Genomic DNA, 14508 nt, shown 5'->3' with positions numbered 1-14508 from the left:
ACTCTCCTTCTCCATGGAATCCTCAATAGTGTGCAAGGAAAGAAAGGCTACATAGTGTAATACTGCCACTCAATACCATATAAATCCATAGAATAAGGACACTCACATGTTTCAATAAAATAACAGGCCTTGTTTAATAGCCTCAAAGGCTTCAAAGGAACAAGTTTCCAAATTGTAAATATAGGTATCTCACGCTTTAAGAATCACTGTAGAGGATGACCAGCTTTCCACCTCTAAAATAGCCGCTTGAACCGTAAAAGTCGGCGTGCGTTCCAAATACCGGAAGTGACGTAGGCCAAGATGACGGCAGACCGGAAGTGCGTCAACGCGTTTCGCCCCACCCACAGGGCGTTCTCAAGGAGAACGCCCTGTGGGTGGGGCGAAACGCGTTGACGCACTTCCGGTCTGCCGTCATCTTCTACAGTGATTCTTAAAGCGTGAGATCCCTATATTTACAATTTGGAAACTTGTTCCTTTGAAGCCTTTGAGGCTATTAAACAAGGCCTGTTATTTTATTGAAACATGTGAGTGTCCTTATTCTATCGATTTATATGGTATTGAGTGGCAGTATTACACTATGTAGCCTTTCTTTCCTTGCACATTATTGAGGATTCCATGGAGAAGTAGAGTGGAGTCGATTGCTGAAGGCGATTTGAGTTCCTCCTGAGGGGCTATAGGATCCCTTATATCCTATGAGGCTTATTACTCACCTCCATCTGGTGAGTGCGGTCAATATTATTTTTCACGTGGTGATTAGGTGGAAGCACATTTTGAAACATTGTCTTGAAAATCCTTTTGGGAAAATAAGGACTTATGTTTGAAATATTATATTATATATATATATATATATATTTTTTTTTTTTTGCACGGACATTTATTTATTTGTGATTATTTTTATTTATTTAATTTTTGTGCTGTTTTTTGTGTTATACTGTATGTAACTGTCTGCCTCCTTATCATCCTTACAATTGCCCTGTTGACCTTCTACCTGGGAGTACTCTGCCTCGGGGTCGAATCTACCCTCTCTCCATTCCTGAGATTCAAGCCACGTATGAATATGTCCAGGAACATCTACAAAAAGAATTAATCTGAAACTCCAATTCTCCTGCTGGCTTCTTTGGAGAAAAAGAATGGTGTGATCTGACCCTGATTGATTATAGGGGACTCAATGCTATCACTGTTAACAATGGGTACCTGCTACCCTGGTTTCTGAACGTTTTTGATAGGGTCCAGCAGGGGCGGACTGACAACTCATGGGGCCCCCGGGCAATAGGGAATCATGGGGCCCCTGTGTCCTTGCCCACACTCAAACCACACCCAAAAAAGCCTATGAAAGGTACCAGGGACATCTCGTGGGGCCCCCTACTGACCCAAGGCCCTCGGGCAGTGCCTGAGTTCCCCAATGGTCAGTCTGCCCCTGGGGTCCAGAATGCTCCACTCTTCACAAAGTTACACCTCTGTGGAGAATACAGTTTGATTAGGATCCAAGAGGGTGATGAGTGGAAGACAGCTTTCAACACCAGAGGTGGGCATTAAGACTATCTTGTGATGCCTTTTGACTTGAATAATTCCCCAGCCATTTTTCAGAACTATGTTAATGAGATTTTCTCTGATCCCTCATACAGAATGTTTGCATCATTGTGTATCTGACCACCTGTCTTCAGTTTTCTTGGATTCCACCTAGAAAGACCTTTGTGGTGTTCACCCTTCGCGCCAACCTTTTCAAATGGGTACATGACTCCAAATGACTCTGGATTTACGGGCACACAGATACACTGACAGGTCTGCAGGAGACCTGCATGGCACAGGGATCTTCAATGCTTTAGAGACTCCAGAAACAAAAAATAATAAATGCACATTTTTTACCTGCAAAAAAATGTGCATTTATTATTTTTTGTTAAAAGGTGAACTCATCCTTTAATAAAATTTGCTCCTCATTTCATAAGTTTATTTGCAATCCTTGGCCATGTTAATTTCAAGCTCCATCTCCCTTTACATTTAAAGATCCCTAATGTCTTCCATGTTTCACTCCTGAGACCGCACATCATCAATAGGTTTTTTCATTCTCTTTGTCATCCTTCTCCAACAGTCAATACTATGGATAAGTTGGAAATCAAGCAAATCTTGGATTCTAAATACTCCAGGGGAAGGCTTTTATATGTAATTCACTGGAAAGGATGTGGCCATGTTGTAGCAGGGTGGTCGTTATTTGTCATGTCCATCATCCATGTTTTCCAATTAACTCGTTGGGTGCCAATTCTGGGAAACACGAGTGACCTACCCCCGGGGTGGGTTCTCCTGGGCTACGCTAGGCATCTTAGACAGAATCACTCTCTCTACTTCACACACATGGGGTACCTTTACTTTGTGCCGTCTTCACAAATTCCTTGTGACAAGGCTGAGGTTGCCATAAGGGAATAAGGTGGGCCTCAAAGATGAATGTACACCATGTACACCCACACAACAACTGTTCTTCAGTTACTCTTGAGTCCCCATGTAAATGTAAGCTTCCCACTGTATGTTGCAATTAGGCAAGCCATGCCAAACATTGACCATAGCCACCTGTCCACTGTTTCCCACTACTGGTCTTGGTAGCAGCATTGAATCCCGCCATGCACAGGATGGGGACCTCTGCAATGCAGTTCTGCTCCAGTTGCTATGGAAGATGGACTGAGCTGTAGGGAGTGCCGACAAAATCAGTCCACCTATGGCAGGCACATTTTCCGACAGGCTGCTTGCTGACTGTACCTTCGTTGCTCATGGCAACCACATGTATACTTTGCCTTAAGATAACGTTTAGCATGTTAAGCCTTCATACCCCATGTGACAGTGACCCAAGCTGTATACTAAGTGTGTGGTAGTGTTGGTTACTTGCAGTGCAACCCTTTTTAAGGACTTCAGACCAGGCAGAAGGTAAAGTTTCAAACCTTTACTTTTAAAGGGTAGTATTTCAAAAGAGTCCAAAGCAGACATGACGGTACAGTAGAACTTCAATAAAATAGGCAACATCCTAAGTTCCTAGTCCCTACTCCTAATAAGGCTATGTGCTGCCCCAGCATACCTACAAAGGTACAATTCATGGTCCAGCAGCTGGTGTATTCAGGACAAACCCCAAGTTTCTATGACTTTACATCTTGGTGGAAGACTGTGAAATCCTTGCACTCCTTGTGAGTGTACCTCTCCTCGGGAAACTGGGAAAACAGCCAACAACACAGAAGAAAATTAGGCTAAGCAATCACCCCAACCAACTCTTGACTCGGCCCACTGACCACTTTTTATTAGCACAGGTGCAGTGGGTCAGGCACAAAGATCAGACAATAAAGACCCAAAGAGCCGAGAAGGCATTAACCCCTACCCTCCCACTCGAGGCAGCATCTATCTAGCTAAGTAGCAGTATGTGGGGGCTATACAATTGATACAGCCTGCTGACGTGCATTTTCTAGGATAGGGTTTGGCTGCACATGATTGCCACATGCGAGTGAGCCACTTCTGCCCACAAGCTGCATGCAATCAGATGTAGCCACTGTTCAGGCATTCAGTCAGCTGGCAAGCGGCAGTTGCCGTTTACTCTGTTCACCCAAACACAGTAAAATATGGCTGCTTGCATGAGGCCTTATGTTGCAAACAAATCCAATGCTGTGAACTCGACAAGCCTCATTAAATTTGCCAGGATGCATGTGAACAGCCCCCTCTTGCTTTATGATAGGCTTTAGGAGTGTGGTAGGGGGCAGTAAAACCACAACTCAGCCACCTGTTTTTATTACTTCCTGATTTAACATGTGAAAGAGGCCTTAAGAGTCATTCAAGTTGCAGTTGACCATCTTGTGCATAGTCGGCCATTGACAGGTCAGTTGTGAATTGGTCTTCATCCTCTGGTACATTTTCTAGGTCTCCTACTCCTCAGTTTTCCCTGCTAGCCTCCACTCCAGAAACCACACAGTCGCATTAGCATTCTCTTTATGACTTCAGGGAAAGCACTCCCATTATCCAACAGATGTCAGTTTGCATCTTGATTGTGTTTTTTTATAACTGTATTTGCTGACTTTGCTTGTCTTGTTTTACACTCCACCCGCCCTAAACAAAACTGACTCTTTTGTGTGCTTCTCATGATATTTACTGTAGTTACTATTGACAACCATCTCTGGCAACATTTCCCAGCCATTTTTGCATCCTGCACCAGTAGAAGCACTGATAAAAAAACATGTTTTTCTGGAGCCTGCAACTTGACCAGAGCCTGTTTTCATCCTGCCAATAGTTCTGTGCATCCTCTGGTTAATCTGCACATATTTCATTCAGGGGGGGGGGTGATCCCCAAGAAATCATCTGTACTGAGTCATTCTATTCTGACAGCTCGGAGACTTCCTCTCCATTAGAATATACTAATCAGCACTGTCAGCTATTGCGGCTGGTGCTGCTTGTACGGGGAAAATCCAATCTTGTACAGAAGTTGATCAGTAAAATGACTTGTGTACAACCAAACTACCCGTACATGGATCAGAATGTGACCAGTTCATGCTGCACCGGCCAAATTTGATTCATATATGGCTGCTTTAGATAATCACTTCTCCATACAGAAGCATATCTGTTGGATTTTTAGACACATATAATACTTCTTCTAGTGTCTTGAGGCGATTATGAATGAAAGAGCCATTGAAATAAAAAATGAAGTGTGATTTTATTCTATCACACAATGGTGTCAAATAAACAATGTAAAGCGTATTATGAACAGTTCCATGTAGATACAACTACTGTAAAAATGACAAGCAAACGTTTAAAACAAAGTCACCATTATCTGTCATGGCTGTTCTGTCCTTGCCATGTGCGATACTCCATGCTGTCCTTCCCAATGACTTTGTGAAGAAGGAGAAGCCGGATGTGACTAAATTGTAGCTGGAAGTGATCTCAGTATGCACCTGTTGCAGCTTCTCAGACGTGTGTATGCAAGAGTCATGTAACGTGTGTGTGTGAGAAAGAGTGTGTGAGTGAGTGTCCCATGTCCGTCGTCTCATGGACTTTTAAGAGGCAAATGTACGTCATAGTTAGTGATCTTAATACCTTCTATGGAAAGTATTACTGCTTAGCAAAGCCATTTCATATAAGGAAAAGATGCTATACATATGATGTTTGATGGACAGGAACATATGTATGCTGATGAACCAATATTATAAGCTAATGACGTAAATGTATCAATGTTAGAAACGTATACTAAATATACACAGAAAATACGTAATGTAATAGTAAGTCACTTCTAATAACATTGACATAACTATCAAATACTTTTAACCAACTATCTCTAAATATAGTCTACTCAACTTTCAACTGGTATATACTATTTCAGCTTAACTTGTATATCTTTTGGTCTCAGCTATAATTGAAGAATAGTAAATACTACCATTTGTCAAAGACCACTTACACATATTAATATTAATTATGACTAATCATAAAAACCAAATATTTTGCAAGCTTGCCATCAATATAAGTGCCGAATCATAATTTAGATTTAACAATATCCCTTCTTTGGATTGCTCTATACAGGCTAAACTACCACACACCCATATATGGTTTTGATCGTAAAAAGTCAATTTTGTAGAAAATATTGGTAGGTTTATTTGAGAAAGAAAGTGGCACAGGTACATGGAAGGAGGAATAATGAATTACCCAAGACTTCAAATGAACAAAAATCTTGACAAATTTCTGTATAACTCAGCGGTTACAGTTACAATATACTTCCTCTCCTTACATGTCCATGCATACACAAAAAGCCACCATCCTTACATCACCAGGGTCTGGTGAAATTCCCTAACGAACATTGTCCAGTTTCCTTTAAAAGCTGACCATTATTCCTGCTTCTGATGAGTCTGGCATTTTACTATCAAACAATGAAACATTTGGTGCTGCTGGCTGCAACATTATGCCTTCTGCCCCTTTCAGGTAACACATACTGTATTTCTTATATAAACTACTTTTAACAGAATTTAAGATATTATGCATTGGATGGTTAGCTGTGTCTCATAGTTTAAGCACATTAAGTGACATGATCCTGTTCTAAATGTCTGATCTCTGTATTTAATTTATTTTCTCTTAAATTGCTTCCTCTGCTTCACTGAATATAAAGAACAATCTGATCATATAGATCAGTCGTCTCCAGCCTTTGTATGTCTTATACCTCTAAGAAATGTTTGATTACTGTTTGCAACTCCTACAGATTTGAGGATAAATACGTTTAATTTCTCATTTCTGAACCACATACCATATTGCAGGTGAACAAATTGAACTTAAACTAAAAAGTTGCCCATTATAAGGATGTGGATTCGTGATCTATTCTTTTAAAATCTTAAAGTCTCCAGCAGCAAAATATCCATCAGATTTTATGAGTGAAACAATATACATTTATGAATTTGTGAGTGAAACAATATACAATTTCTATATCAGATGTGTGCTACAATGATTTTAAAAGCAATACTGTGACAATCAATTACTTACTTGAGGGCCCTTTCACACTGATGCAGTGTGGATTTCCTGCACCACATGTGAAGCGCAGTGTATCCGCTTTCCGATTTTGGAATGGGTGAGCTGCGCTTTCCTATAGAGTTCTATTGTCCCACGCTTTTGTTACGCTATCTCAAAGCGCAAAGTACGAGACACAATAGAACTCAGAAAGTAACAAAGGAGCGGTGAAGGGGGGGGCACATGCCGAGTCCTGCTGTCGGTGTCAATAGAAGCAGACAGCAAGGCTCAGAAGCAAGCCCGCACGAGCGCCCCCCATAGAAAGCAGCTTTCTATGAGGGTACTTGGCGGAGGGGAAGTGCCAAGAGCGCCAGTGGGGGGCCAAGAAGAGGAGATTTGGGGATGCTCTGTGCAATGGAATTGCAGGTAAGTATAAACCTGTTTATTAAAAAGAAAAAAAAAAAGCATTTACAATAACTATAAAATTGAAAAAAATATATCAATCAGATAATAAATGATACTTCCTTCTGTTCTGATTAATTATTTCATCTGTCCACTATTAAATCAGAAACGAAACTGAGCGATAAAAGGATTTCAACATTGCATGTTATACTTTTTAATTTGTATTTTACTGCATTGTTATTGTGTTAAAACAGAAGCATATAGAATTGTGGGGGGCCGAGAGGCCAAAGCGCATTCGAGACCATACATGGTGTCTCTACAGATGAAGGGCCAGAGCTTCTGTGGAGGAGCCCTCATCACTTCCAAATGGGTTCTAACTGCAGCACACTGCATGGAAGACACGTGAGTAACCTGATTTTTTTTTTTATAGTGCTGACCTATTATGTGTTTGACTGAGGGTTATCTATTAAAGGAATAGAGACTATTCACTAATGAAATGATTCTTCTCTGAGTTTATAGAATAAAGTGATGCTGTGTACACTTCAATCATCCAATCAAAAGAATTTATTTTTCACTTACCTGTGATTGAGTATTCAAAGCAAACAGAGCTTCACCATATTCACCAAAACCTAGTAAACATTTACTATGTTAAGTAAACAGCCTTTGCTCCTTTTAGTAAATCAACCCCAGTGAGATACACAGATTGAAAGTCCACCTTTTGAAAAAATATATATTTGCAGCAAAAAGTTTATTATTTTTTTGCATAGGAACATGCAAAGCATTGCAACAGTGGAAAGTGGGTGCAATGCCAGGATCCTGCAGACTTCCTCCCAGTTCAGGTCTTAACTGACAGACTTTCAGTTAGAGAGCTGGAGGAAGTGTCAGTGACTAAGAGTGTGGTAGTAACCACACTTGTGTCCCTTTGAGAACTACAAATCCATCTGCTGTGGTTTAGTATGGTAGTTTATTCATTCATAGATCTCTGTGAAGGAATGACAGCTGATATTTGAGAGAAGAACCCTCACACGCATTTTGGGGGGTCTGCTTGGCACCATGTTATGTTTTACACCCAAAATTTGGGTTTACAATGTAGCATGGTCTAAAAGGTGAAGTTACCCTTTAACTCACATTAGTTTCTAGCCCCTAAATAAGTTTACAATCTACTGTAATGTCTCTACACTCATTTGGCTACAGAAAAAGCCCACAAAACTCAGAACATACAAACTCCATGCACAAAGTTGGTGGGTTTATACTTAGCCACCCTTTGAAATGAGCCATTGATGAATGAACAGCCACTATTTGTTTAAAACATAAAAATGATAAGAGAATGGGGTTCTATTTCATAGATGCAAATCCTAACAGATTGACATTTAGTTAACCTGTACCATAACAATATCTTTAATAAAACACTAGTTTTCAGCTTTTTTTCATCCTTTGTTGCTGTGATGCTAATCTTAGCAGCCCCTTCCTGGGTACATTATACCTGGGAACCTGCTGGAATTGACCTAGCAATGGTGGAATTTCTAACCAGATTATTAAGGGAAGATTTAGGTAGATGAGCGTCGGAGACCTTTGATGTCGCTTCAGAGACAGTTGACAGGCAGTGAGGAGACAAACACTTAAAAGTTGTTAGATGGAGTTCAGCTATAAAGCTGAATTCCTTCTTTTGTTCCACTTTACATAGTTTGTTCGGGCCAAGCTGGTTGTGTTGGAGGTTGTGACATCTTTAGCCCACCTCTTTATCTCAGCCAATCAGAGAAAGCTTTGTATTCATTGATAGAATACATTGCTTTCTCTGAATGGCTGAGTGCTGCTCCGGCAGACTCTATTGTGTTCCGGTACTGAGACAGGAAGGTCTCGGCTCACACCTGAACACAGTGCTGTATACAGGGGCGGACTGACCATTTGGAAACTTGGGCACTGCCCGAGGGCCCGGGGTCAGTAGGGGGCCCCATGAGATGCCCCTGGTACCTTTTTTATAGGTTTTTTTGAGTTTGGCCAAGGACACAGGGGCCCCCTGATCCCCTATTGCCCGGGGGCCCCATGAGTTGTCAGTCCGCCCCTGGCTGTATACTATATGCAGCCTCCGCTTATACAGCACATGCAGCAGCATCAAATGTTAGTAAGGGACGATTGGGCCAACTTGGTTGTAAAGTGGAACAAAAGATGGAGTTCAGCTTTAATATGTTAGTCAAGTCCATCTAAATCTACTAGTGTATCTAACACTACTCATTCCCCAGTTTTACAATGCTGCTGTCCAAGGGTACCTTCATTACTCCTTCATCCACAGTGGAGACACCCTAAGACAAGAAGTGTGTTACTGGCATTATCACCAGGTTAAAATAAAGGAAACAAAGCCCAAAATAAAAAACAAATGCAGGTACCACATTTAAAGTGTTACTACACCTACAACAGTAAAATCAGTCTGTATATGCAGTAAAGCATGCTTGGTATACTCACTGTGGAACCTAAGGGGTTAATCCTCTGCATTGTGTAAAAACACTGTTTGATCCTGACTTCTCTGATCCCGCCTTCTTCCAGTGTCCCTACTCTTATCTCCAGATAAGACATATCATGTGGAGTCACTCTGCACATGCTCAGTTTGGTGTGTATTTCTAGAGAGGTTTTTTTTTTCTTGGGAGAGTGCATGTGATCAGCACAGGGCCAATCAGCACTGTCCAGACAGAGGTCAGGGGTTCTGCATCTTCCTAAAGCAAAATGAAAACTCCTCCTACAAGCTTTAACCAGTGCTCTGCTGAAGTCACAAGACTGCTCTAACTGCTGATGAGAAAAGGTATTTAGCAGTTTATATTTACTAAAATAATTGCATTTCCATGTTGTGTGTACTGTGGGAGACCAGATATAGTGAATGCAGAGTCCTGGGTTTAGTAACACTTTGAAGATTGGTAAGTTGTAATCTAATACAATTTTCCTTTTTTAGGTTTAATACTGCTCTACTCTAGTTTTATGGGTTTACACATACTTTAACCGCCTCCCGCCCGCCATATAAGGAAATGACGGGTGCAAGGTGGTTCTCTCGTTCTGGGAGGACATCATATGACGTGCTCCCACTCTAACCGCACATGCGCGGCTCCGGGGGCACACAGCGTCAGGACACAGAGGATCACCGATCAACGGAAAGAGCCAAAGATGGCAGCTCGGTCATGTGATCAGCTGTGTCCAATCACAGCTGATCGCATGTAAATAAGGAAATGCTGGTTATCGGCATTTCTCACCTCAAGAGCTGTCACGCTGACAGCTCAGGAGGAGAGGAGAGCCGGTAATCGGCATGTACATTGATCATCAGGGCACGGATGATCAGTGTGCCCTGATGATCAGTGTAGCCCCAGCAGTGCCACCTGTCAGTGCTCATCAATGGCACCTGCCAGTGCCCATCAGTGCCACACATCAATGCCTACCAGTGCACATCAATTCACATATCAGTGCCCATCTGAGCTGCATTTCATTGCCACCTATCAGTGCCAGTCAGTGCCACCTATCAATGCCACTCAGTGCCACCTATCAGTGCTGCCAATCAGTGCCGCCTATCAGTGCCAGTTAGTGCCGCCTATCAGTGCTGCCAGTCAGTGCTGCCTAAAAGTGCCAGTCAGTGCCACCTATAAGTGCGCATCAGCAATGCCACCTATCAGTGCCCATCAGTGCAGCTTATCAGTGCCCATCACTGCAGCCTCATTAGTGCACATCAGTGAAGGAGCAAAATCACTTATTTACAAAATGTATAACAAAAACTAAGAAAACATTTTTTTTTTCAAATTTTTCAGTGGTTTTTGGTTTGTTTAGCAAAAAATAAAAAACCCAGAAGAGATTAAATACTATCAAAAGAAAGCTGTCTCAAAAAAATGATAAAAAGGTCATATGGGTACAGAGTTGCATGACCGCGCAATTGTCATTCAAATTGTGACAGCGCTGAAAACTGAAAATTGGCCTGGGCAGGAAGGGGGTATAAGTGCCCTGTAGGCAAGTGGTTAATATAAAGAAATAGTCCCATACAAGTTAGCAAAGTTAGGATAGCCTTAATGATCACCAGCTGTCCATTTCATGGCCTTTTTTCAGAGCAGTACTATTCTTATTTACCAGACCTTTACACATTTTCCAGATCTAATACCACCATCCTGTCCACACTTCAAAGCTAGAACTTGACTTTATAAATCTTAAAAAAAGAATGCATCCACAATTCTGGTGTACCAAGCCCTCAACTGGATTCTCCATGGGAATAAATGAGGAAATAATTTCTGAATGGAGAGCCAGAAGGATTAGCTGACCCATGACCATCACCATAGGACTAAGGGTGATAGCTGATCTGCTGAAGATCAAGTTTTGCATTATTTTCCCTCAGACCTTAAAAAATCTAGGTTAGCGTTTCATCTTAAAGCATATAAAAGTCATTTTTTTATCATTTTGGCTAGAGTGATAAAAGGTTAGAATCTTTGAGGTTTTTATGGATGACCTTGTACCGACTGAGGAAACTTGCACTCTCTATTTGTCCTGGCAACTACTTCAGCGGGAAAAATCAGAATCCAAATTTTAACAGTTGTCACTGGAACAAGAACATCTTCCAATGGGAACATATGTTCCAATGACAACTGTCTCACTTTAGAGAGATCCAGGAAAAATCTCACCAATGGGGCACAAACAGACAGCAAACAACGGAGCCAGGGTATCTATTACCTACTCTATCGAAAAATCTGGCTTTAATAGTGTCTGTAATGTCTTATACACCGGTCGGACTTTCTCGGAAGTCCTTGGTGTAGAGTTCCTATGTGTGTCCAGTGAGACTTCATGCTCAGCTTTTCCTATCATCTGTATGCGACTTTGGTGACTATCCTTGGTCTTTCCTCACCAGCTCCTTGGTTACTATTTGCTGTAAACACAATTTATAAGGTTTCAGTCCATCCCTTTAAAGATTGTGTTTTTACACTTCGCTTCTGTCTGTGTCAATATGTCAGTGCATTTGCCATGTCCTTCATCAACAGAATTGTACACCTTACTTTTTTGGTGTCAACGAGCTTATCTCTGACTGTTTCTTTGTTGTTTTGCTGTCTATAATAAAATTAATTGTAAAGAAAAATCTGGCTTTAGATGAACTTTACAAAAAAAAACATATTTTAATATTTGAAGCTCGGAAAAATTACAGTCCTGAATTTACCATTCATATCATGTTACTGCACCAATAACAAAACAGAGAAGTAAAACAAATTTTCTATTACAGACCTGTGGACATGGTACGGGTTGTTCTTGGAGCTCATAACCTGAATCAACCAGATAACTTTGTTCAGGTATCACCTATCCAAGAATCATTCCAGCACCCAGGATATAACCCAAACACCTTTCAGAATGACCTTCACCTGCTGAAGGTAAGCTCACTTCTTTCACCCATGCAGCCATTCAACATTTGATGGTCAATTTTATTATTGCCACTTGACCAATAATATAAGGAATAATTTTGCTTCTGTTTGATGTCCTGTCACAGGAGCATTAAATGGCACTTCATCTAGAAAAAAGATTTTAGCTATATCTATGCAAACTTGGACCAATCAAGAAGTTGTTCATTTTGTCAACAAATCTAAGAAATATCTTGGAAAATATGCAAAGATAATTCATCTTTCTGGTTGGAAGAGCTGTGCAGGTCATAGCGTTCCTTATGAGGATTCAGTCTCTCTCTGCTTCTTGCTGTGTCCTATATGCATGTTACTTGTAATTATGTAACACCTCAGTGTGTCCTTATTGGCCTTGCAGCCTGGAAACTGAAACAGAAGCTGTTCTGAGGTTATTTCACACAGCTATCTGTATGAGATTCTGTTTGGTGCATATGTACTTATTTTTGTGCTCTTTGAGCTCTACTGACATGGCATCTTGGGGTCCCGTTCCATTGCAGTGGATTATCTTCAATGCAGAGGACAGTGCCATGTCATAATGTGAGCACTGTTGTCTGCAACTATTTCCTGTAAGCCTTGCTTAATGATGTACCCCCAGGGGCATGTCCTTGACATCCTAAACCCAAAATTAAGTTAATTCATTTAACCTGGATGGTGAACAGGTTCCTTGATCTAGGGAGGATTTGAAGTGCAATGGTGGAGCATGAAAGTGGTGAGAACTGCTTTTGGACCTTTTTCTTCATATGGAGAAAGGGTAATTGGGATATTTGATTTAAAAAAAATACAATTTAGTTGATTTGTGCTTTTCACATGAAATTAACAATTAAATGTACCAGCAACAGGAATGCCGCACACTGAGAATCAAAATAATATTCCTCCTTTATTAGAATACCCCGCAAGAACAAGTTCTATTCTGACATATTTCATGCTAGGCACAGCACTTTCTCACAGAAAGTTTATTGTAGAATGTGCTGTGCCTAGTGCAAAACATGTCAGAAAAGAACGTGTTCCTACTGGGTATTTGATTAAAGGAGGAATATTATTTTACATCTCGGTGTGTGTGCCATGCCTGTTACTGATACAACCAGTTACTTTGGTGGAGACAAGCCAAGCCAACACCTGAGAAAAGATTGTGGATTGTGAAACCTGATCTTGCCTGGAGCAGCATGTGAAACATTTGACATTGAATAGTCTTGGATAATTATTTAAGAAACTACTTTTATAGATTTTTTCCTCATATTTATTTCTAAATTTGCCATTTTTTCTTTTCAGCTGAACACATCAGCCAGTATTACTCCCAGTGTAAAAACCATTAACCTTCCTCGCGCTGACACAGATGTATTTCCCGGGACTGCTTGCTCTGTTGCTGGCTGGGGATATGTGTCAGATTTTGGGACTTTACCCACAGCTCTGATGGAAACAGATGTAAATGTGATCACTCGTGCATCTTGTAATGTGTCTTGGAAACAGAGCATCTCTGACACCATGATCTGTACCGCAAGCCCTGGGCTGCGCATCAAAGGTTTCTGCTCTGTAAGTAAGAAGCTGATCTTTGCTAACACATAGAACAATCCTAACAAGTAACTAATTCATGCCTGTGTATGGTTCCTGTTTATAGGGCGACTCTGGAGGACCCCTTGTTTGTGAGAACCACATTGAAGGAGTGGTTTCTTTCTCCGGATTCCGCTGCGGCAATCCAATCACTCCTGATGTTTACACTCGTGTTTCATCCTTTCTGTCTTGGATTAGATCAGTAATAAGAAGATCCTGAGAAAAAACACATTCATTTTTTGATTTAAACAGATCTATAATATGAATATCAGTTGCCTTAATTTATAGCAGCTTCCTTTAGGCAGCTGCAGGGCAGTTTTTTGTAGACAGCATTAATTCACTGGTATGTTGCCTTTAGTTGCTTGCATAAAGAAAAATTAGGCAACTGCTGTTCTGATATCAGTAAATGTGCTGATTATATTAAATAAAAAAGCTATTTTAGAAGAAAAAAAATTAACTCTGTTGTTTGTTTTTTGAATATGCAATGCACATAAACTGGGTTGTATTACTATCAACATTTTTTTTCCCTTTGTTAGTGATCAAAGAGCCTTGGCTATGGAACCTGTGCAGATAGAAATATTTAGCCTCCCTAGCAGTCTGATTATGTCAGTAATTTTGTGCTCAAAGCGGTACATTTTTTTGCATGGAAATATGTATTTTTTTTATTGTAGGCCTGTAATTCTTAGGAATAACTCACTGAAATCTGTCCGAA

At 40.8% G+C, this 14508-nt stretch overlaps 1 protein-coding gene across 1 annotated transcript; it reads left to right on the top strand.

The window, feature by feature from the left end:
• The first annotated feature begins 5804 nt into the window (after nucleotides 1-5804).
• On the top strand, nucleotides 5805-14253 carry PRSS57 (serine protease 57). Its single transcript, XM_089673559.1, has 5 exons — nucleotides 5805-5931; nucleotides 7104-7251; nucleotides 12080-12224; nucleotides 13518-13778; nucleotides 13864-14253. Exons 1-5 carry the CDS (start codon nucleotides 5853-5855, stop codon nucleotides 14014-14016), a joined length of 786 nt encoding a protein of 261 aa, XP_089529685.1. The 5' UTR covers nucleotides 5805-5852; the 3' UTR covers nucleotides 14017-14253.
• Nucleotides 14254-14508: the final 255 nt, after the last annotated feature.

The sequence above is a fragment of the Staurois parvus genome, unplaced genomic scaffold (assembly GCF_062004578.1).
Source record: "Staurois parvus isolate SC_StPar_1 unplaced genomic scaffold, SC_StPar_1.0 ptg000141l, whole genome shotgun sequence".
Lineage (NCBI taxonomy): Eukaryota > Metazoa > Chordata > Amphibia > Anura > Ranidae > Staurois > Staurois parvus.
Note: the sequence above shows the minus strand (reverse complement) of the source record. Positions and strands in the feature narration are given on the sequence as shown.